This window comes from Lepisma saccharinum, chromosome 3 (assembly GCF_977018435.1).
Source record: "Lepisma saccharinum chromosome 3, izLepSacc3.1, whole genome shotgun sequence".
Classification (NCBI taxonomy): Eukaryota; Metazoa; Arthropoda; class Insecta; order Zygentoma; family Lepismatidae; genus Lepisma; species Lepisma saccharinum.
In genome coordinates this window covers 35,473,638-35,496,266 of record NC_139231.1, presented here as the reverse complement: position 1 = coordinate 35,496,266, position 22,629 = coordinate 35,473,638, and the positions used below count along the sequence as shown (strand labels likewise).

The 22,629-nt window shown below is 36.4% G+C and overlaps 1 protein-coding gene across 1 annotated transcript in view; it reads left to right on the top strand.

Moving 5' to 3' along the window:
* Nucleotides 1–22,629, top strand: part of LOC145984974 (von Willebrand factor A domain-containing protein 8-like) — a 443,428-nt gene that overhangs the window by 310,043 nt on the left and 110,756 nt on the right. Inside the window, exons 8-15 of the mRNA XM_083118428.1 lie at nt 361–588; nt 4,431–4,637; nt 6,030–6,190; nt 15,099–15,274; nt 17,694–17,800; nt 20,697–20,887; nt 21,619–21,829; nt 22,422–22,570. Coding sequence (XP_082974554.1) covers nt 361–588; nt 4,431–4,637; nt 6,030–6,190; nt 15,099–15,274; nt 17,694–17,800; nt 20,697–20,887; nt 21,619–21,829; nt 22,422–22,570 — 1,430 coding nt within the window. The remainder of the gene's footprint in view (nt 1–360; nt 589–4,430; nt 4,638–6,029; nt 6,191–15,098; nt 15,275–17,693; nt 17,801–20,696; nt 20,888–21,618; nt 21,830–22,421; nt 22,571–22,629) is intronic.

The following is a 22,629-nucleotide window of genomic DNA, read 5'->3' as shown; positions in this document are numbered from 1 at the left end:
TGATTGCAATTTTATGATTTAATAATAAATTATTTTTATCATTTAAAATTTTGCATGAAATAGATGACATTGAATGCATTAGAAAAGAAACAACATGTAGTCTGGTATAAAGTATCTTTGTCAAACAATTTGACTGCCAAGAAGTTACTTTTATTTTTATTATTATTATCATAATCATCAGTAAATTTTACATTGGCACTCTGTTATTAACAGTAGAAATTCATATCAACTCTTTTTTCATAATTTCAATTAATTGCTACAATGCTGTAAAACTAAGCCTGCAATAATAATAGTAATAATAATTTTGATTTAGGTGAGCTTATAAAAGTGTACTAATTATTGTTATTATTGTCTTTTTAGGAAAAGTTCCCAACCCTTCCACCATACTTTGCATTGTACAGGCTCTATCCGTATGAGAGTTTTCTCACAAAGGAAGGGAGGCAGGCAGTTGAAGATACTCTGTCTAACTTCAATCTCCTTCCTTCATCCAAGGAAAGAAATCCAAGGGTAAAATTACAGGAAGTTGCACAGAAAGAGGATTCAGTGCACATGAGCTTCTCTTGCCATGGATTGACTGTGAATGCAACGGTTTGTACTTTAATTGTACTGATTTTTTCCAATCCCTCACGAATCTCTTTCAAACAAAATTAAGAGTGACCATAAATTCATGAACCAATGGGAGAACTGATGAAAAGCTTAATGCAAAACTTGCAGGCTGAGCCCACTTTCTCATTCTCTATTCTGGAGGTAAAATAGTCCCCCATTCGGATCTCTGGGCCGGGACTACTTTGGGAGGTCCCTGGACTAGGAATAAGGAATAAGGATATTAAATTAGGCACCTGGAATGTTCTGAGCCTTTACCAGCCTGGGGCATTTCAGTGTACAGTTAATGAGGTAGTTAAGTATAAATTAGATGTAGTAGCTGTCCAGAAAGTTAGGTGACAAGGAGAAGGGAATTGTAAAACTAAAAATTATACTTTTTTCTATGGTGGTACTGAAAATCATAATTTTGGAACAGGCTTTTTCATAAATAATAGAATTATCTTGGCTCTTAAATCAGTAGAATTTATTAATAATAGGATATCATATGCAGTTTTACAGGGTAGGTGGTGTAAAATTATTTTAATAAATATACATGCACGAATGGAAGATAAAGATGATAATACTAAAGATGATTTTTATACAGAGTTAGAACAGGTCTTTGATAAATTCTCTCAGTATGATATGAACATTTTGTTAGGTGACTGTAATGCACAGATTGGCAAAGAAGAGACATTTAAACCCACGATTGGTAAAGAAAGTCTTCATGAATTAAGTAATGATAATGGTATAAGATTGATTACTTTTGTAACCTCAAAGAATTTAATTGTGAAAAGTACCACTTTTAAACATAAAGATATCCATAAATATACCTGGTCTTCTCCAGATGGTAAAACTCATAATCAGATAGATCATATTCTTATTGATAAGAGAAGGCATACTAGTATAATTGACGTTCATACACATAGAGGTGCTGACTGTGCCAGTGACCATTATTTAGTAATTGCTAAATTAAGAGAAAGACTCTCAGTGATAAATCATAAGCAAAAAAAATCTAAAAGTTATAAAATTTAATACAGAAGAATTTGCTGATAAAAGAATAAAGAAAGATTACCAAATTAAACTGTCAAATAGATTTGATGTTTTGCAGGATTTAAATGATGATGAAAATATAAATGAAACAGATGTAAATAAGAATTGGGAGCACATATGAATTGCAATAGAATCAGGATCTAAAAAAAAATAAGATACCATAAACCAAGAAAAAGTTAGCCATGGTTTGATAATGAATGTCATAATCTAATAGAAATAAGAAATCAGGCTAGACTTAGGTGGTTAAATAACTCTGATGATACAAATCTAAGCAATTATAATAGAATAAAGCGAGAAGTTAACTGCACGTTTAGAAGTAAAAAAAGAGATTACTTGAAAAGCAAAATTAACGAAATTGAAAGAAACAGCAAAAACAAGAATATCAGAGATTTATATAAAGGTGTAAATGAATTTAGAAAGGGGTGGCAACCTAAAGTAAACTTCATAAAAGATAAAGATGGTTATTTTCTAGCTGACCCAAGCGATATTCTAAATAGATGGAAGAACTACTTTAATGACCTTTTAAATGTCCATGTAGGAGATAAATCAGAAGTAAATGAAGTACACACAGCAGAACCTTTAGTTCCAGAACCTAACTTGACTGAAGTTAAAGATGCTATTAAAAGGCTAAAGAATAACAAAGCACCTGGCCTTGATTTAATACCATCTGAGTTAATTAAATATGGTAGAAATTCGTTAATATGTCAAATTCATAAATTAATTTGTTTAATCTGGAATAAAGAAGAAATCCCTCAACAGTGGAAAGAATCCATAATTGTTCCTGTGTTTAAAAAAGGTGATAAAATGAACTGCAATAATTACCGTGGATTTTCTCTACTCTCAACAACATATAAAATATTATCTAACATTCTTTTAACAAGACTAACCCCATATGCTAATGAAATTATAGGTGATTATCAATGTGGATTTAAACGTAACAGATCAACTACAGATCAAATTTTTAGGGCCTCCCCCATGGTGCAGTGGTAGCGTCATTGCCTTATAATCAAGGGGTCCTGGGTTCGACACCCAGTGGAGGCACAAGTGGTTCGGATTCCACTTTAAACTGTAGGTCCAGTCCCGATTAGCCTTACTGTGCATAAAGTGGACTTAAAACAGCAACTCAAACCAAAACAGATCAAATTTTTCACATCAGACAGACACTTGAAAAAAAGTGGGAATATAATCATAATGTCCATCAGCTATTCATTGATTTAAAAAAAGCATATGATTCTGTCAAAAGAGATAAATGACATAATATATTAGTAGAGTTTGGAATACCTAAGAAGCTTGTTATTATGATAAAAGTATGCACCAGTGAAACAGAAAGTAAAATTTGTGTGGGTATTAATATGTCTGACAAAGTTACAATTCATGATGGGTTAAAACAAGGAGATGCATTATCTCCATTGCTCTTTAATTTTGCCTTAGAATATGCTGTTAGGAAGGTAAAAGAAACTAAAGAAGGACTAAAATTAAATGGTGTGACTCAGTTGTTAGCATATGCATATGATGTTGACTTACTGGGGGATGATGTGAATACAATTAAGAATAATGCTAAAATATGTTTCAAAACTGCTAAAGAGATAGGTTTGGAAGTTAACAAAGAGAAAACTAAATATATGCTTACAGGACGAAACCATGTGTTAGGTAATAATCAAAATCTAATTATTGATAACAACTCATTTGAACCAGTTTCCAAATTAAAATACTTAGGGAGTAATATTAACAAATGAAAATGATATTAAAGAGGAAATAAAAGGTAGTCTTAATTCAGGAAATACATGTTACTTCTATCTTCATAAACTTTTGTCTTCTCGTTTAATATCTAAGAAACTAAAGTTAAAATATACAAAACAGTAATTTTGCTTGTAGTATTATATGGGTGTGAAACTTGGTCCCTCACGTTGAAAGAGGAACATAAATTGAGAGTATTTGAAAATAAGATCGTTAGGAAAATATTTGGACCTAAAAGGGATGAGGAGACAGGTGAGTGGAGAAGGTTACATAATTTAGAACTACATAATTCGTATTCATGTCCAGATATTATTAGAATAATTAAATCAAGAAGACTTAGGTGGGCAGGCCATGTGGCATGAATGGGAGAGGAATAAGGAGTTTACAGGATTCTTGTTGAGAAACCTGATTGTAAGAGACCTGTAGGAAGGCCAAGACGAAGATGGAGGGACAACGATGAGATGGACCTTAAGGAAATTGGTAGGGATGGAAAAGAGTATATAGATCTTACTCAAGATAGGGACAGATGGAAGTCCTGTGTTGCTGCAGCCATGAACCTTTGGGTTTAAGAAGGCTAGAGAGTTAGTTAGTTAGTTGAGCCCACTTTCTCAAATGTTTCAACATGTTTCCTTGAACTCTTTTCAAAATGTGAGGATTCAATGCAGCCGTTACAATGGCTATCCTTTTTGGATATGATTCAACTGCACTATGACTTATTGATCTTTCCGGATGTCTCCTTTTGAACTCAGCTGCCACTTCCATCCACAGAGAAGAATTATCTCCACCCGATTATCTTTTGTCAGAACCATGACTCATCCTTTTTCAGAAAGCAATAGCATTATTGGTTCCAGGCTTTATGGCAACCCTGTTTGTAAATATATTGATATAATTTATTATTTATGTACTACCACGTCTCTCATTTCCCAATTATGTATAACATATTATATTAATACACATCCCGGTTTTTCACACCTTGTGTACAAAAAGAAAAGGCACTCATCCATTCCTTCCACTGATGAGCCAACCATTTTTTACTTCTTACCTGATATTTTGTCTTTCAGTTACCATGTGGTTCAAATCCTCTTGCGAAAATGAAGCCAGGCTATGTTGAAACATCTTACCAAGAAATGCTACTGGCAGAACTACTTCAATCCCACATTGTGAAGGACATTTGCTTGATTGGTTCCAGAGGTTGTGGAAAGAGTGCAACGGTGCAGAGATTAGCAGATGTGATGGGATACCAAATTGAACCTGTTGTTTTATATCAGGTACAGTAAAATTGCCAGAGGGACTTAAGTGCATACACATGCACATACAGAATAATAAAACCACAACCTGCAGCATTTTAAAGTTAGCCCTTGTGATTTGCAAAATTCAACTTTTTTTTACACCTATGTAAGTCTGTTAAGTCACTGACATTTGGTGACTGCATAACATTTATAATGAAGAGATTCTCTCAGGATATGTCAGATCAGTTTTATATATGCTTCTGAGCTAACACCAATCTCATCTTCATGGATAGAGCCACTTCTATCCCTAAAGATGACAGTGGCATTAGCTCTTGAAAGTTTGGAAGGATATCCGGAACTGACCTGCAACAATCTCCTCATTGTTCACTGCTAGAGAAACATCCAGAATTAAAACATTTATACTTTATAGAATTTGTATCATTTTGAAGAAAGAATATTAAAACAATATGGCAAATGACCAGTGAATGAGAATGGAAGGAAGTTTATTTCATTGGTATCCGTAGAAATTTTCATATCAGTTCATCTCTAGGCAAAACCCATCAGAGCCATACATTAATTAAGTAAGTGACTGAATCATTAAATTTCATAGTGGAATATTTTCCATTTTATATCTAATTGGTACAGTATGAGTAGTCATTTCAGTAAATTTTATATCAGCACTTTATCAGTTTCAGTAAGAATTTCATATTATTCTGTGTATATACTTAGTGTGTGTGTGATGGGGACAACTGCAAATTTATACACTTATTATTATGCTTTATAAAAGTATTTAAACTTAATCTTGCAATAAGAATAAGAGATCAATTGCATGAAATGAATTTTCCAATTACCAAAAACATATAATAAATGTAGAAAGAACAATTAATCCAAATATACTGCAAAAAGGAATGTGCTCCTAGTTTTATTTTTGCAAATGACTTTACTATATTTAATATAATTGGAGCCAAGCCCATGTCAATGTATTGGTAATAATTGGTTCAAATTTAATCACCAGTAGCAGCTGATACTTTTCCATGGTCTGGGAGTTTTGCAGGATCTGCAAAAATCCCACATGCCACTTTAGCAGTGTCTAAATATCATGGGAATTATTCAAAATGCATATTTTTTCATTATTTTGGCACCATCATTGTGGGGAGAAATGGATTTTGGGTATAAATACAGAATCTGTAGTTATCTTATGTACGTAAATTATGAATATTTTAATATTAGTAGATTAATATAGTACAGTTCCAATTAAAAACTCAGTTTTAAAATTCATAAATATTCTGAACTATTTTAAATTGTTTCAGTTTCTAAGTATTGGTATTGCTGGGAATCAGTGAGAGTATTTGTATTAGTTCAGTCCTAAAAGCAATGAAAAATAAATTGGAAAGAGTCATGGTATGTAAGGAATAATGATTTTTATTAAAGGATATGACTTCACGGGATTTGATTCAACAGAGGAATACACTTCCCAATGGAGACACTATATGGCAAGATTCACAGCTGGTGATGGCAGCCTCTGAGGGGAAACTAGCAGTATTAGATGGCATTCACAGAATTCATGCTAGCACGTTGGCTGTAATTCACAGGTAATATCTCTTCTATCAGTTAGTAAGGACATAAAAAAATACAGTCAGTATGAAATAGTTAACTCTCTGCTAAAGTGTAGTTGATTCCCTCAAACAGATACATTTTGTTCTATTCGCACCTGGCTGTATCCACAGTCATGGTAAAGCTATTTACATTCATGCAAACAATGTACTTTGTAGTTCAAAATTAACATTTACCCTTGAAGTTTTGACACAGACTTCACAATTAGAACTATAAATTCAAAGTATTTGAAACAATGTTAATACACAGAAATTTAAGCAAAAAAATGCAGGCTCAGCCAGTACTTGAACCCAGATTTCTGGCATGCCATGCCATTACTCTACAAACTGATGTAGTGAACAAGTCCAGGTTTGGCCTGATTTTTTTTTGTTTCCAGTTTTACAAGTGTTGAATTGTCTCTATTAGTGCTACTCCAACTGGATCTGTTGCCTTTAAAACAATGATGTCATTGATGATGTTTAGCCTCGCCCAGAATGCAGCTCCATATTTAGTCATAATTTAGCACACACACTTACTTACTTATTTCTTATCGTTTCTAGTGGAGCATAGGGCCTCCGTGAGGCATTTCCATCTTGTCCGATTCTTCACTAAACTCTTGGCCTCCAACCATGTCTTCTCTTGTTGCAGCAGCTCTTGTTCAATTGTCCTTCTGCATGTGCATCTGGGGCATCCTCTCCTTCATTCTCCCTGGGGTTCCAATCCAAAGCATTATTTTCTATTGACTAACTAACTAACTAACTCCCTAGCCTTCTTAAACCCGAAGGTTCATGGCTGCAGCAACACAGGCCTTCCATCTTTCCCTATCTTGAGCAAGTTCTATATACTCTTTTCCATCCCTACCGATTTCCCTTAGGTCCATCTCAACGTTGTCCCTCCATCTTCGCCTTGGCCTTCCTACAGGTCTCTTACCATAAGGTTTCCCAACAAGAATCCTGTGAACTCCTCTTTCCTCTCCCATTCGTGCCACATGGCCTGCCCACCTAAGTCTTCTTGATTTAATTATTCTAATAATATCTGGACATGAATACAAATTATGTAGTTCTAAATTATGTAACCTTCTCCACTCACCTGTCTCCTCATCCCTTTTAGGTCCAGAGATTTTCCTAAGGATCTTATTTTCAAATACTCTCAATTTATGTTCCTCTTTCAATGTAAGGGACCAAGTTTCACACCCATATAATACTACAGGCAAAATTACTGTTTTGTATATTTTAACTTTTAGTTTCTTAGATATTAAACGAGAAGACAAAAGTTTATGAAGATAGAAGTAACATGCATTTCCTGAATTAAGCCTACTTTTTATTTCCTCATGAGCCATCCGTTTTCTCTGGGTGTGCCCGATCAATTTCCATTTCATCTTCTTTATTTGTTGGATGATTGGTTTCTGATTTGTGATATCCCAAAATTTCTCCTTTGTAATTTTATCAGGCCACTTTATATTCATGACCCTCCTTAGGCACCTATTCACTAATGTTTGTATTTGGTGTCCTATTTTATTTGTTAGCTTCCAAGTTGCACAGCCATGTAGTAAAACTGACTTAACATTTGTTTGAAATATCCTGAGCTTTGTTTTTAATCCCATTTGTTTATTTTTCCATATTGGATACAGTTGAATGAAAGCTACCTTGTCATATCATAAATTCTGTTACAAAGTTTAGACAGGGATGGCAACACTGGTTGGCAAAGTAACCCCACAATGTTGGATCAAACAACAACCAGTATCATTGTGTGTTTGGTTGTGGTAGTGGAAAGGTGAATTTCACTGCAAGTCGAATGGAGTGGGGTGTATACGAGAACCATGTGGCAGTAAGCGCACTGCAGAAAGTTGGCAAATCACCATCGGACATTTTCAAAACCCTGAAAAAGCTGAATATCAGCAGGATGTTCATGCATCGGACCATCAACAGATACTGTGACAAAGGGACAATTGAGGACCACCTCAGGAAAGGTAGACCTCTCAGCATGAGGAGCCAGAAGCTCATGAAAGCAGTGGCGGCGTGGATTCGACGAAATCCTATCAGGAAACAAGCAGTAATGCGAGTTGTAACAGGAAGGGTAGTTTTTTTGTTAATACGTTCTTTGTTTTTGTTCCACGTAACATGTCTAGTAAACATACCATTTGAAGCTTTTTAAAAAAACTGTTTGGAAGAGGCCCAATCTTCACAAAGAAATTTTACAGTTTGTTGTTGGGGATAGTGCTTTATGCGGCGACAAGGTCTGAAAAATTCTGACCATAGATCACCCACCTAGGGAATCGAACCCAGGTCTTCTGCATGGCAGTCAGGCAGTATCTCCTGTTTTCAAGTTTTTCTCGAGTTTCACACCTATCAATTTTCTCTAAATTCTATGGATTATTTTATTTTATTGTATCTTGTAGTTTACGGTTATTACAAACATAAGAAAACAGTTTTTCGTTGTGACGTTTCAGGAGAACACACACTCCCTTCATCAGACATTTATTTTTTATTTTGACTAAAGATACAGTTATAACAATGGTTAACAATTTTTTAAACAAAAAAATCCCTTATATAATGGATGTTGTCAATGTTACATTGTTGTAATATAGCAACCTAATTGTGAAAAGAAGCAGTCTGGTTTTTTTTATTTCAAATAAAAATTTTTGATCACATTATTTTTAATTTAAAATTATGAATCCCAAATTTCATCAGGTAATTCAAAGTCATCATTGTTTTCACAAAGTTTCTTGATGTTACATTAAATTATAAAGATGGTGGCTTACTCCATTTGTGAAAAAGAAAACTCCATACTGGATCTGTTTTACCATTTTCATTATTTAATTTATTCCAGTGTTCTTCTGCAATGAACGAAGCTTACCAGACATTCAACTCTATGTTTCCCATCAATCTTTTTAAAACCCTTCTCTTTTTAATCAAATGCTTCTCTTCGATGATGTGAGGTGACAAACCTGTTCTTGGGTTTAGATTTATAATGTCCAAATCGTGTTTGTGCCATCTTATTGCCATTTTCCTTGCTGTTTGTCCTACATAATCCTTTGAACATGAACAACTTATATTATATATTCCTGTGGTTTCCACATCTGGTAGAGAGTTTCTCATTTTGAATTCATTAAATGTACATTCCAAACTTCTTGGTGATCTAAAAACAATTTTGAAATTAAATCTTCTAAAAATTTTTACAATTTTATGTGAGAATCCCTTGTGGAATGGAATGCACACAAATTTCTTTTCAACAGATTTTTCATCTTTGTCTGTATTTCTCTTTTCCTTTAGTTTTCTTGCGACTTGCTTTTTGATTTGGTTTATTCTGTTAGTGTGAAAGCCATTTTCTTTTGCTATATTAAAAAGCCTTTCTTCTTCATTTTTGATATCCTTATTATAAAAACATAGTCTTTGTGCTGTCAAGAAAAAATTTAAAAATATATTATCCATTGTTATATGAGAATGTTCTGAATTGGCATGGATGTATTTTTCCCCTGCTAATTTTTTTCTATGGACTGATGTTTGAATTGTTGTGTCAGTTGTCTTAAATTTCAGATCAAGGAAAGAAATTACATTGTTGTTTATGGGTTCGCAAGTGAATTTTATGCGACAATGTGATTCATTTAGCAATTTAAATACGTCCATGATGGTGTTCTCATTTTTAGCAATAATTAGCACATCATCTACATATCTGATGTAGAGTATGATATCTGCATCTGTCTGATTAACAATTGGAGATTCTATGTAAAGAAGAATAATGCTGGAGATGATTCCGGATACTGGGTTTCCCATTGCTAGATGAATGCTTGCAATAACCGTAAACTACAAGAAAATAATTCTACAATGCAAGCAATGCGTACATACAAGAAAAGCTACTATGGATTCTCATTTGGACATACACAAATATTCATGTCTGAACCAGGATATGATCCCGCACCCCTGGCATTGTAGTGCACTGTGCTGATGACTCCCACAGATATTGACAACTACTAGGCTCTCTTGTAAGGAAACAATAATCACGAAAATATGATTAATAAAATTAATAAATAAAAGTAATAATATAAATATTGCGCTTGTAGAACGAAAATACTATTCCCAGCACTCCACATTGACTCTACAATTATCTGCCCAGAGAGCCATACAAAACATGAATAAATCAAATTTAACAGCCACTTGACCACCGGCGAGTCAACTGGCCTCTTCCGAATACACACACTTGAACCACCCCGGCGATACAACTGTGCATGCTGTAGACAATTTGCTAAAATGCCCATGGCAGCTAAAGTGTTTAAGTTCACTTTAGGCACATATAGGCTATTCAGGACAGGACCTACAGTTTAAAGTGCAATCCGAACCACTGTGGAATGTACCTCCAATGGGTGACAAACCCAGGACCACTCAATTACAAGGTGAGGACATTACCACTACACCCTCGGAGAGGCCCGCATGATTCCTATATAGAAATTGAAGCAGAAAATGCAGGCTCGACCAGAACTCAACAACCTGTACCAAATTATAAGGTATCAGTGGTAATAGTTTTATCATGCATGCTCTTTATTTTAAGTGGACTTCTCTGAAACTAAATTCTGTAGCCCAACAACCCATCGAGGGCCAAGGCCTGCCAAGTGGTTCATTGAGTGACATGTGGTCAGTGCATTGAGTCTGCTGATATTACTTTCATGTAGCTCCCCAATTGCCCTCACAATGCTGTATCAACACCAGCATTTTTGGCACTCCCATCGGAGATCAAGCCTGAGACTGTTTTCTCCAGGGGCAAGAGCATAAACCACACAGCTATGCAGGAGTAATGGACTTCTAAATGAACAATTTCATTATCTATAGAAAATCTCAATGGCGATATGTATTAAGTAAGTGAGTTAATGCAGTTTTCCATCATTCAAATGAAGTGTTGGAGAATAAAAGAAAATTCTACCTTATGTTGCTACAGCACTACAGTTCCTCAAAGTTACAGTGTTAGGTAAGGTGGGGAAAATGCATTTATGAGTTAAACATTTATCACAGGCATGTATAGAGCCATGGCAGTCCAATGGATAGGGTGTCTGACTGCCATGTGGGAGACCCAGGTTTGATTCCTGCAGTGGGGAATTTCAGGTGGGACTTTTCCCAGTACAGAGTGGCTCTTTGGGTCACTCAGCCTCTAATAAATAAGTACATGAGAGGGAGAGGGTAAAGGTGGCCAGATCATTCTGCTGATCACAGCACCGCCACAAAGTGCCAAAATTGGAAAGATGTGGGGGACCTACCTCCACACTCCTTCATGGCATGTTGCAGTTTGCAGGGGTAGCTTTACCAAAGGTATGTATGTAAGTGAAAAACTACTTTTAATGATTATATCACTACAAGTTTGGTGCAGTGAATTTCAGTGAAGTCCGGAGGGCTCATTTAGCCAAATCCACTCTCCTCATCTCCTCGTTGGGGCCCCCTGGGATCTTCCAAGATGTGAAAGAGAGAGTGGTGTGCGGAAAGCAACGGGAAGCTACCGCATATATCTTTTCCCTAGAAAAACTGCAATCGTGATGAGTTGTTCTAAGGCAAAATATTCCGGACGTAAACTAGCCCCCCCATTCGGATGTCCGGGAGGGGGATGTCTGGGAAGGACACATTATGACAAAGGACACTGATGGGGAAAAGAGAAGCAAACAGAAAGTAAGATTAGGTATTGGGACGTGGAATGTCAGAAGCCTGTTACAGTCTGGAAAGTTAGAAAACTTAAAAGCAGAAATCAGAAGAAACAAAGTAGATGTTATGGGAATATCAGAAGTGAGGTGGGAACAAAAATGGTGAAATAGTGAGTGATGAGTTCAAGATGTTTTATTCTGGAGGTGATCAACAAGGAAACCGGGGTGGCAGTGCATTATGTGGATGACAGAATTATAATGGTGAAACTTCAAGGAAAGAAGAAAGACTTATCGTTAATTCAAGTGTATATGCCACATAGTAGGTTGTCAGAAGAAGAAGTGGAGGAAAACTATGAGAAGATAGAAGACTTGATGGAAAAAGAGAGAATGGCATCATGCATTATCATAATGGGTGATTGGAATGCTGTAGTAGGAGAAATGCAGGATGGTAGTACAGTAGGAAGATATGGATTAGGTGAGAGAAATGAGAGAGGGGAAGGCCTGGTAAATTTGTGTAAAAGAAACTCCTAATTGTTGGAAACACACCGTTTCAGCAACATAAGAGAAGGAGATACACCTGGATATGTCCAAGAGATAGCAAAATATACCAGATAGATTACATACTGGTACAAGAAAGATTTCGAAGTTGTTTGAAAAATTCGAAGACATTGCCAGGAGCTGACATTAATTCAGACCACATCTTGCTAATAGCAGAAATCAATCTTAGATTCAAGAAGATAACACAAAATCAGGGGAGCAAGAAACCCTACTTAGAGAAGCTAAGGGAAGAAGAAGAAAGACAAAAATTTGCAGAAAATTTCCAAGAAAACTATACTAAGTTTAAAGCTAGTTGTAACAATAATAATGAGATGTGGGATGGAATAAAAAGTTGCTTACAGAAGGCAGTGGATGAAACAATAGGCTACAGGGAAAGGAAAAGTGCAAAGAAACCATGGATTACTGAAAGTATGCTGGAAAAATGGAGGAACGGAGAAAATGGAAGAACGTAAATACAGAAGAGGGAAAAAAATGACAGGATACTGAATAACCAGCTAAGAAGAGAAACGGACAGGGCAAATGAACAATGGATGAAACAAAAATGTGAAGAAATTGAAGAACTGGAAAAAAGGGGAAAGTATGACATGATGTATCGTGAAGTAAACTGCTTGAACTTCCAAAAGAAGAAACGGAAAACAATGTGGATGATAGAAGACGAAGGAGGATGTGAAATCACAGGCAAAAAAGGAATATCGAATGTGTGGGGAAAGTACGTTGAAGAGCTCTACCAGAAAGAGAATCGCCGAGACAGTCTGAATGTAGAAAATGAAGTATATGTGCCTGATGATGAGAAAAGATACTATATCCTGAATGAAGAATTTGAGCAAGCACTTAAAGAATGAGGAATGGGAAAGCAACGGGCACTGATGAAATTCCTGTTGAACTTATCAAATGCCTGGGAGATGGAAAACGAGAAATATTGCACTTATGCAATGAAATGTATGAGAAAGGGGATTGGCCACAAGATTTCACGGAGACTGTTTTGGTACCTCTGCAGAAGAAAAGCAATGCCAGAAAATGTTCTGAGTACAGGACAATGAGCTTGATATCTCACTCGGCAAAAATTCTTCTAAGAATTCTGAACAGATGCCTATACTCGAAGGTCAGTGGCGATTTAGAGGAAGAACAGTTTGGTTTCACTAAAGAAAGAGGTACAAGGGATGCAATTATTTTACTGAGGACCATTGGGGAAAGATATTTAGAGAAAGGATAGGAGGTGTTTGTAGTATTTGTAGACCTGGATAAAGCCTTTGATAGAGTGAATTGGGTTAAACTTTCAGAAATTCTGAAGAAAATTGGTGTAGATTGGAAAGAGAGAAGACTTCTAAGCAACTTATACATGAATCAGTGAGTTAAAGTGAGAACAGGAGACGAAATGACAGAATGCTGTGAAATTGGAAGAGGAGTACGACAAGGATGCCTGTCGCCTACTTTGTTTAATATCTATTTAGAAGATATAGTGAAAAATTGTTCCCAGGGCACAGGGGGTGTCAAATTGGGAGGAAGAAGAATAAACTGCATAAGATTTGCTGATGACATGGCATTATTCGCTGAGTATGAAAGAACCAAAAATAGTATGTTGGAAGAGTTAAACAGCAGCTGTGAGGAGTATAGGATGAAGATTAATGTAAACAAGACAAAGGCAATGGTCATAGGACGGAAACCAAGGAATATTAATGTGAGAGCAAACAGTGAAAGAATCCAGCAAGTGGATAGCTTGAAGTACCTCGGATGCACCATAAGCAGTGACATGAGCTGCAACCAAGAAGTGAAAATGAGAATCTCAATAGCAAAAGAAGCTTTCAAGAGAAGAAAAAATGTTTTTGTGGACCCATGTTTAAGGAAGAGATCAGTGAAATGTTTTGTGTGGAGTGTAGCACTATATGGTGCAGAAACCTGGACGTTGAGAAGAAATTAAGAATAACGACTCGAAGCTTTTGAAATGTGGGCATGGCGAAAAATGGAGCATGTAAAATGGACGGACAAGGTAAGAAACGAAGCCGTACTGAAAAGAGTTGGTGAAAAAAGATCTATAATGGAGACCATCAAGAAGAGGACAAGAAACTGGTTAGGACATTGTCTAAGAAGGAACTGCCTCCTAAGGGATGCCTTGGAGGGATTGGTTGAAGGAGGAAAGGTCAGTGGAAGAAAGAGATATCAGTTTATGGATAATATTAAATTAACTGGGTCGTATGCTATTACGAAACGTAAGGCAGAGAATAGGGAAAGCTGGAGATTGCAGTGAAAAACCTGCGAATTAGGCAGAAAACAATGAATGAATGAATGAAATTCAAAGTTGATCTTGGAACATATCAGTAGAACATGTTTAATTTTACAAAAAATGTTTCCATCATTTTACTGTCAGATTGGTACAGTAACGTTAATTATCATTAGTAAATTATACGCTTCAGTTCCTCCACTATTTTGGCATATGTGAATTCGTATTGTGTTTTCTCTTCTACTTTAAATGTGAGACAGTGGTCATCATAATGTAAGTTCCTTATGACTAATCTTAACAGATTATGTTTGTTTAATACATTTTGCCACTAAGTTTTTACTGGTTACAACACTAAAGCCACACAAAACAATGTAATGTGTATCAACCATACACACAAGGCTTCAAGGAAGTGATTATTTGTTGTTACTTGTTCTATCTAACGTTAAGCAATAAAAACTGTTCATTCATATTGTTTCTTTTATGCTCAAAAGTAATTGTTTTCCTTTAACAGACTTGTTCATGATCGGGAATTGCAGCTGTATGATGGGAAAAGATTGGTACGTCATGACAGGTATGATGAAATAAAGTCGTCATATGGTCTCACAGATGAGGATATGAAGAATTCTGGGGTCTTCAGGATCCACCCTTCATTCAGGATCATTGCTTTAGCTGAACCACCAGCAATAGGTGGGTATGAGTAGCCAGAGTGCAAGTTGACAGTTGAAACTTTTTGTAGTTTAACGGGATAAGAAAAATCTAAACCTAATATTATCATGGTGTAGATCAAGAGATAGGCACACAGTGAGTGGTTGGAATACAAAGATAGGGAGATGGAACAATGGAAAGAGGACGAGAAACATAGATGAGAGGAAAATAGGAGTATCGAGATGATCATGGGGAAGAAAAAGAAAGTGACAGAACTACTGTTAAAGAAATCAGTGAAGAAAAATATATGAAGAGTACAACATATAAGATGGAGAGAGAGAGATAACACAAATTGTGAATGAATAGTAGATGCAGATAAATAGGAAGATGTATGAAGGGAAATCAGGATTGTGAAAAAAGAGGAAGAAAGAAGTGGGGGGGATATGTTTGTAACATTTCTCTTTCCTAATTTATCACTATGTAGCTCCTGCTCACTTAGTCAAAGTTTTCTGTTGCTGCCTCTGTATGTTATAAACATTCTCTTTATACATTGGATAACTTTCTCTAAAATAATTGCTACCCTTAAAGTATATAATTTTCCCTTTTATTCATACTACCTCCTTCAGACAGAATTTCCTGGCAGCATGTTAGTACCATGTTAGCTTTACTAATGAATAAAAAGTTGATGGAAAAATCACACTTCAAAAAAATAGAAACAAAAATATGCTCAAATTATGTTCATAAGCACTATAATTTTATTTCTTGACAACATTTCAATACTTGGAACTTATTTCACTGAACATAGTTTTGTTCTGGTTTTCATTTCCAATTTAATTAAGTAAAATTTTGTTTTCACTTGAATTTTGTATATATTTTATTCATTATTGAATGTCCTAAACATTTACAAGTGGTGATGTTCCACAAACTTTTCATTCATATTGGAAGAAGAGAGAAAAGTCAAGAAAATTTGCAATCAAGAAAGAAACATTTAGTAACACTACATAAAATATCTGATGACAAACAAAATACCTGGCAACTGTGAGACAACCAGTCATTTGGTTATGATTAAACTCTATATGTAATTCATCATACTGGTTTCTTCTCTACTCCATAATGTCTATTACACGTACCTCAATATTGATTGATTGATTGATTGATTTAGTTTATTTTACTTCGCGTTTTGTGCCTCTTGGCTAATTTGCGAAGATGGCGATGAGTGATGAAATGATGAAATGGATGAAAATGGACATTCGCAAACAACCATACCCGACCGGGATTCGAACCCGGGACCCTTGGCATCGCAGCGCGATGTGCTAACCACTCAGCCACAGGGTCGGGCGTACCTCAATATTGTGTGTACATATTGCTTTTATTGTATTCCTCTCGTAGTTTACAGTTGTTACAATAATTTAAGCATGTTTTTTGATGTAACGTTTCAGGAGAACACGGGCCATCTTCATCTCGAATGAATAATTTGTCTAATGACACAAACGAGAAGGTTGTAAAACATAACCTAGGGCTACCATACGTCCTGGTTTTCCCGGACATGTCCTCTTTTCGGACCCTGAAATTTGCATCCAGGCGGGTTTTTACTTTCTGTTAAAATGTCCGGGTTTTTACTTTTATCCAATCATCATAGGTCAGAGATCACGAAGTTACAACTTTTCGAATCATTAAACGTCTGATGTTGGCAGTACTGGATGATGAGCTAAGCGTTAGTCGTTTGTTGTTTCAGTTTCAAGTTCCAGTCGATGTGATTTCCGCGTCATTCGTTTGTTCGTGTTTCGAAGTGGAAGTTAGACTTTGCGAACACAGTGTAAGCTACTAATATGCCTAAAAGAAAGTGTAAGTTTACTAATGAGTTACAAGAAAAGTATTCATGTTTTAGACGTGGTAGAGACGATTTTGAAGGCGAGTGTATGGTTTGTAAACCCGGTACATATGTGTCTGTGGCAAACAAAGGAGGGCTAGACTTGCAAGCACACGTGGAGTGGAAGAAGCACAAAAGAGCCGTCAGAGGTGAAGCTTCATCTACAAAACTGACTCAGTTTTTCACGAAACCTGGCAGTGAACATGAAGATAAAATAAAGTAATTTTATTTAATGGTGATAAATTGTGTGATTTATGTAATGTTTTCATGTTTGTGAATAAATTGATGGTGTGTGTGGTTTTCGAAGAAAATGTCCTCTTTTTATCATTTCAAAATATGGTAGCCCTAACATAACCACATATAATAAGTTAGAATATGCTGTTTATAATATTAAATAATTTATAAAATTATTTGCAATATTTCATTTTATTTGAATCTTATTTTGGTTGTAACAGATCCTTAATTCATGGAACACATTATCTGGATGCTGCATATTAGAAGCAACATGTATAGTAATTAAATTTTAGTTTTATAGTTTTTCCGAATTGTTCTTTACTTTTTCATGGAAATGATACATTTTTTCTATTTAAGGTGGTAGTATGGGTCAGTGGTTGTCAGCTGAAATGTTGAGTTTGTTCTTGTATCACCACATGAGGCCTCTAAGCATAAAGGAGGAGCTCCACATCATCAAGCGTCTGGTAATTATCTGTTACGTGTAGATATTTGTGTAATATAATTTATTGTTCTATTCTATTGCACTACTACTGGGACCTTTGAAAAGCAAGATTATCTTTGTGAGAAGCAGTCATAATATTTATACATATGTGTATGACATAATGTGAATTTAAATGTGGGAAGGACTTTAGGAAAACCATGTATCGACACCAGGAATAGTTGCTCAGCTTTCCCATGTCTTCTGCTGTCCCTTTCGGTGGTGAACCCCTGGTAGGAGGATTGGAGGGAGTTTTAATCTACAGGCTGGGATTTACGAAGGGGACGGGAGGGTTCAGATCTTGCCCTCCATTCACAAAGGGGCCTCTACTTGTAAGGTGAGGTATTGGACCTCCTAAATTAATGTTATTTTCAGTTTACAAATGAAATACATGTAATGCAATCAGTGGGGACCCTGCAATGCACATTACATATGCAAATCCATATGTGAATCGTATATATAAGCTTCTTGCATATTTTAGAGCCAACAACCACTACTAAAATTGTATTTTACGTCTATTCGTTGGACGTATTGTCTTCTTAATAAAATAACTTGCTATTTCCTTCTATCACTGCTGATTATTTTCTACTTTCTTTTACAAATTCAACATATTTTAGATATTTTGAGTGCATAACTATCTGGGCCCTAATTATTACTCTAGAAGAAGCTTTTTGGAGGGGATGGTTAAGATGTTCCAGCTTTACCTATGGAGCTGTAAAGCTGAAACGTTGCTACATAACAACTGTGCTTGCTTTATTGTATTTGCTTAAAAGTGTTAGTGATAGTAGATGGATACCATGAAGAACTACTGTTCAGATTTTCATGTGCTTCTTGAGGGGAGGGTGAAATACAACTATGTCAAATCTTAAACTACAGTTTAAAGTGGGATCCATCACTGCACTGTGTGCTCATTGGTTAGAAATATACTGTATGCCATTATTAGCTAATAGACAGTAAGTAGTTCGATACCCGGTGGAGGTACAAGTGGTTCGGATCCCACTTTAAAACTGTAGGCCGAGTCCCGATTAGCCTTACTGTGCATAAAGTGGACTTAAAACACCAAGTCAACAACAAGTAACTCATCTTTCTTCATTACAGGTTTGTTATCAATAGAAAATACTTGCATACTTGTAGAAATTTAAATGAAAAATGCAGGCTCGATCAGGACTCAAACCCAGGTCTCTGGCCTACAGTGCCATTGCTCTACCAACTGAGATACTGAGCCAACCCTGGCTTTGCCTGATTTTCTGCTGTCACTGTTTTACCTGTGTGGAATTGTCTCTGGCAATGACACAGTATGCCAGAGACTTGGGTTCGAGTCCTGGTTGAGCCTGCATTTTTCGCTGAAATTTCTACATAGTACATCTCCTGTGTGTGCCAAATATATAGGGTGTCCGAGATGGAACACCCTAATTTGAACTGTCTGTAATACGACATGCATAAAGAAGATTGATACAACAATGGATACACATAGTTATGAAGTTTTGTTTGTGCAATCACACTATTTCTACATGTGCCCCACGAATATGTCTAATCGATACTCGATTTTACACCAGGTAGCCTGTAGCATCTGTGGCGTAACTGTCTCAATAGCAGCTCTAATCCTCTCATGAAGCTGTTCCAAAGTTGTCACTTTGATAGAGTACACCTTGTCCTTAACATACCCCCACAGGAAGAAATCCGGGGGAGTAGTGTCAGGCGATCGGGGTGGCCAGGTAATTGGACCACCTCTCCCAATCCATCTTTGTGGGAATTATTCGGTCAATGTGTTCCAAACTTCCAAATGCCAGTGGAGGTGCTCCATCCTGCTGGAAGAGCAGGTGTGGGTGTCAATGTCTTATCTGAGGGAACATTAACTAACATATCAAGATATGTGTGACCAGTGATGGTTGCCTCTGCAAAGAAAAAAGGTCCAATAACTTCATCCTTGAGTAAGCCACACCAAACGTTGACCTTCGGGCTGTCTCGTTGATACTCTATGGCCTCTCGAGGATGTTCACTACCCCAAATCCGCACGTTGTGTCTGTTGATCTTACCACTGAGGTGAAATGTTGACTCATCAGAAAACATAATCTTGGCCAAAAAGTTGTTGTCTTCCTCGATGCTCTGAAGAATGTCTTCGGAAAACGTTGCTCGTTTGGGTTTATCGTCGGGTTTCACCTCATGTAACAATTGCAATTTATATGCATAAAGCTTTAGGCGCTTGTGTAGCACATCGTGAACAGTTGATTTTGGGACATCAAGCTCACGTGACACCAGACGAACAGATTTTTGGGACTTCTTGCAAGTGTATCTGAAATGCACCGAACATTCTCCTCTGATGTTCTTGAAGTGCCACCACCATACCTCTTAGCAACAGATCCTGTCTCTAGAAACGCTGCTTTCCATGCCTTGTTTCTCTTGGCATCTGGAGGGTCTCTGTGATGTGATACTCTGCACGGAAACGTCGTTGAAGTGCGATAATCGACCCTAATTCTGCATACCACCACACGGTTTGTGCTTTTTCAGCATTCGTTGTCATTTTCCTTTTTTTCGGTTTTCAGCACCTGCAATGAAAATGATCTTGCTATTACATTACATAATTAAAATTTCCACAGCTTATCTACCATATACCACCTAACAAAATTGTCTTGGTTGTTTATTATGTTCAGTATAAGTGTTTTAAATTAGGGTGTTTCGTCTCGGACACGCTGTACTTGTAAATACATCTGCTACACAAATAGTCATCAAAGAGTTCAAGTCTGTCAGATTTGTGTCTTACGTCTTGTGTCTTAGGTCTTTTGTTGTTGTCCACCAGAGGTTTTTATATTAACCTATTTAGTACTAGCACATTGCTCACCGTGATGTGTTAATAATGTCTTGATTTCAATTTTTACTTGCAGTATAGAGATGTCCACCCCACTATTCACAAAATAGTTCAGCTTGCTCATATTTTAAGAGAATCTGAGGACAAGACCATCCAGTCCATAGCAGGATCTCTGTCAACCAGGCAGCTTCTTAGGATTGCTCGTAGAGTGGCATCATATCCAACTGATGATGCGTACAATATAGTCCATCGTGCCTGCCTGGCAAGGTAATTATAACCTGTTAATTCATCAGCATGTATTTAGGTTGATAAAAAAGGGCTAAATGTAAGGTTATTCCTGTATTTAATGATTTGGTGTGAGGAAGTGAGTGGTCTGATCAGCCCTGTATTCAGCAAATGCAATATTTTTATTTATTCACCATTATTTTTCATGCATATAGTTAAGTAAAAGAAAGCGGGAGATGAGAAAGAATACAAGAAATACAATTATTTATCTTAATTTGTACTTATATATTTATGTATGTGTAAGTGCCTCCAGGAGCATGAAGACTCATTTTTTTATTTAAATGATTGTTTAAGGTCGCTTGTCTGCCACTTTTGACTAATTGCAATGATGAAGATGAATGATGATTGGATGAAAGTGATAAAGGGATGATCGCAAACACAAATGGACAGAACATAAACCCCACAGAGGATTATGCTAGCTGTGGTCCAGCTGACGGAGCCTTGATAGCCTATGAGATTTTGCTTTCGCATGGAAGAGAAGTTGTCATTTGAATGTGTTTCGAAAAGGTCACTCCCATATTCTCCTGGATTATGATTGTGCAGGAGTTTAAACATTCCATGTTCTTTTCACATGTTTATTGAGAGAGCAGTAAAAATATTAATAATACCATTACAGTTAGAAAGTATTGGCAATGGGATGTGTTGAAAGTTCTTAGGACAGTAAGACATTTTTCCTTGAATAAGGTATTAATTAAAGCTTTGTATATTTTTAGGTTTTTGCCAACAACAGCCCAGCAGGCCCTTGAGACAGCTCTGCATAATGCAGGCATCTCTAATACCCATTCTCAGAAGCAGACAAGTGATTTGCCTCCTTTGTGCACTGTGGATGAAACATCTGTTCAGATAGGAAAGACCAAAGCTCCAAGATACAAAACTGCTACAAAGACAAAAGTGCCGGATGTCCTGTTTTTTGACATACCTCAGGTGAACAGCTTCATATTTTATATTTTACTGTATGTTGCAATACTATAATTAAACATGAAATTAAATTAAGTGTGCATTAATAATCATAATAGAACTTGGGTAGGAGTAATGAAACTCTGATGCCAAATCTTTAATGACATGACACTTCTAGTCTCTCACTCTCAGTTCCGATCTGTGCCCTGCAGTTTTTAGACTTTGGTGGTTCCTGTTATGTGCAGTGGAAAGTATGGTAGTCAACCCTTACTAGAAACCATGTGATGAAAGGAGACAGGATCCATCTCTCATTGAAGGGGTTGAACATTTGAGAACTGTTAGTAAACAGAAAGTGTTGCCTCAGTCAGGAAGAATCAGAAGATATAGGCCCTCAAGAATGAAATAATGATGCTGAATTAACATATATTGGAAATTCAGGACTTTGAAACTGGGGAACAAAGGCAATGGATTGGAAAGCGTAAAGGCAAACTCTAATAGAAGATAAGGCTCATGTAAGAGCTGTTGCACCATAGAAGAAGAGGAACCATAACAATACTTTGTAGAACTTTTCTAAACATATCTAAATACTGGTTACAAGTATTTTTTTTCTCTCCCACAGCATGTTTCGTTGCTGGAATGGCTGTTGCAAGATTTTCAAATTGGCGAACACCTTCTGTTGGTGGGGAATCAGGGTGTGGGGAAGAATAAGCTGGTGGACCGTTTGCTGTTTCTAATTAATAGACCAAGAGAATACATACAGCTTCACAGGTAAGCTCATAGTTTAAATATTTAGGTTTGGATTTATGCTACTCAAAATTCACTGTAAT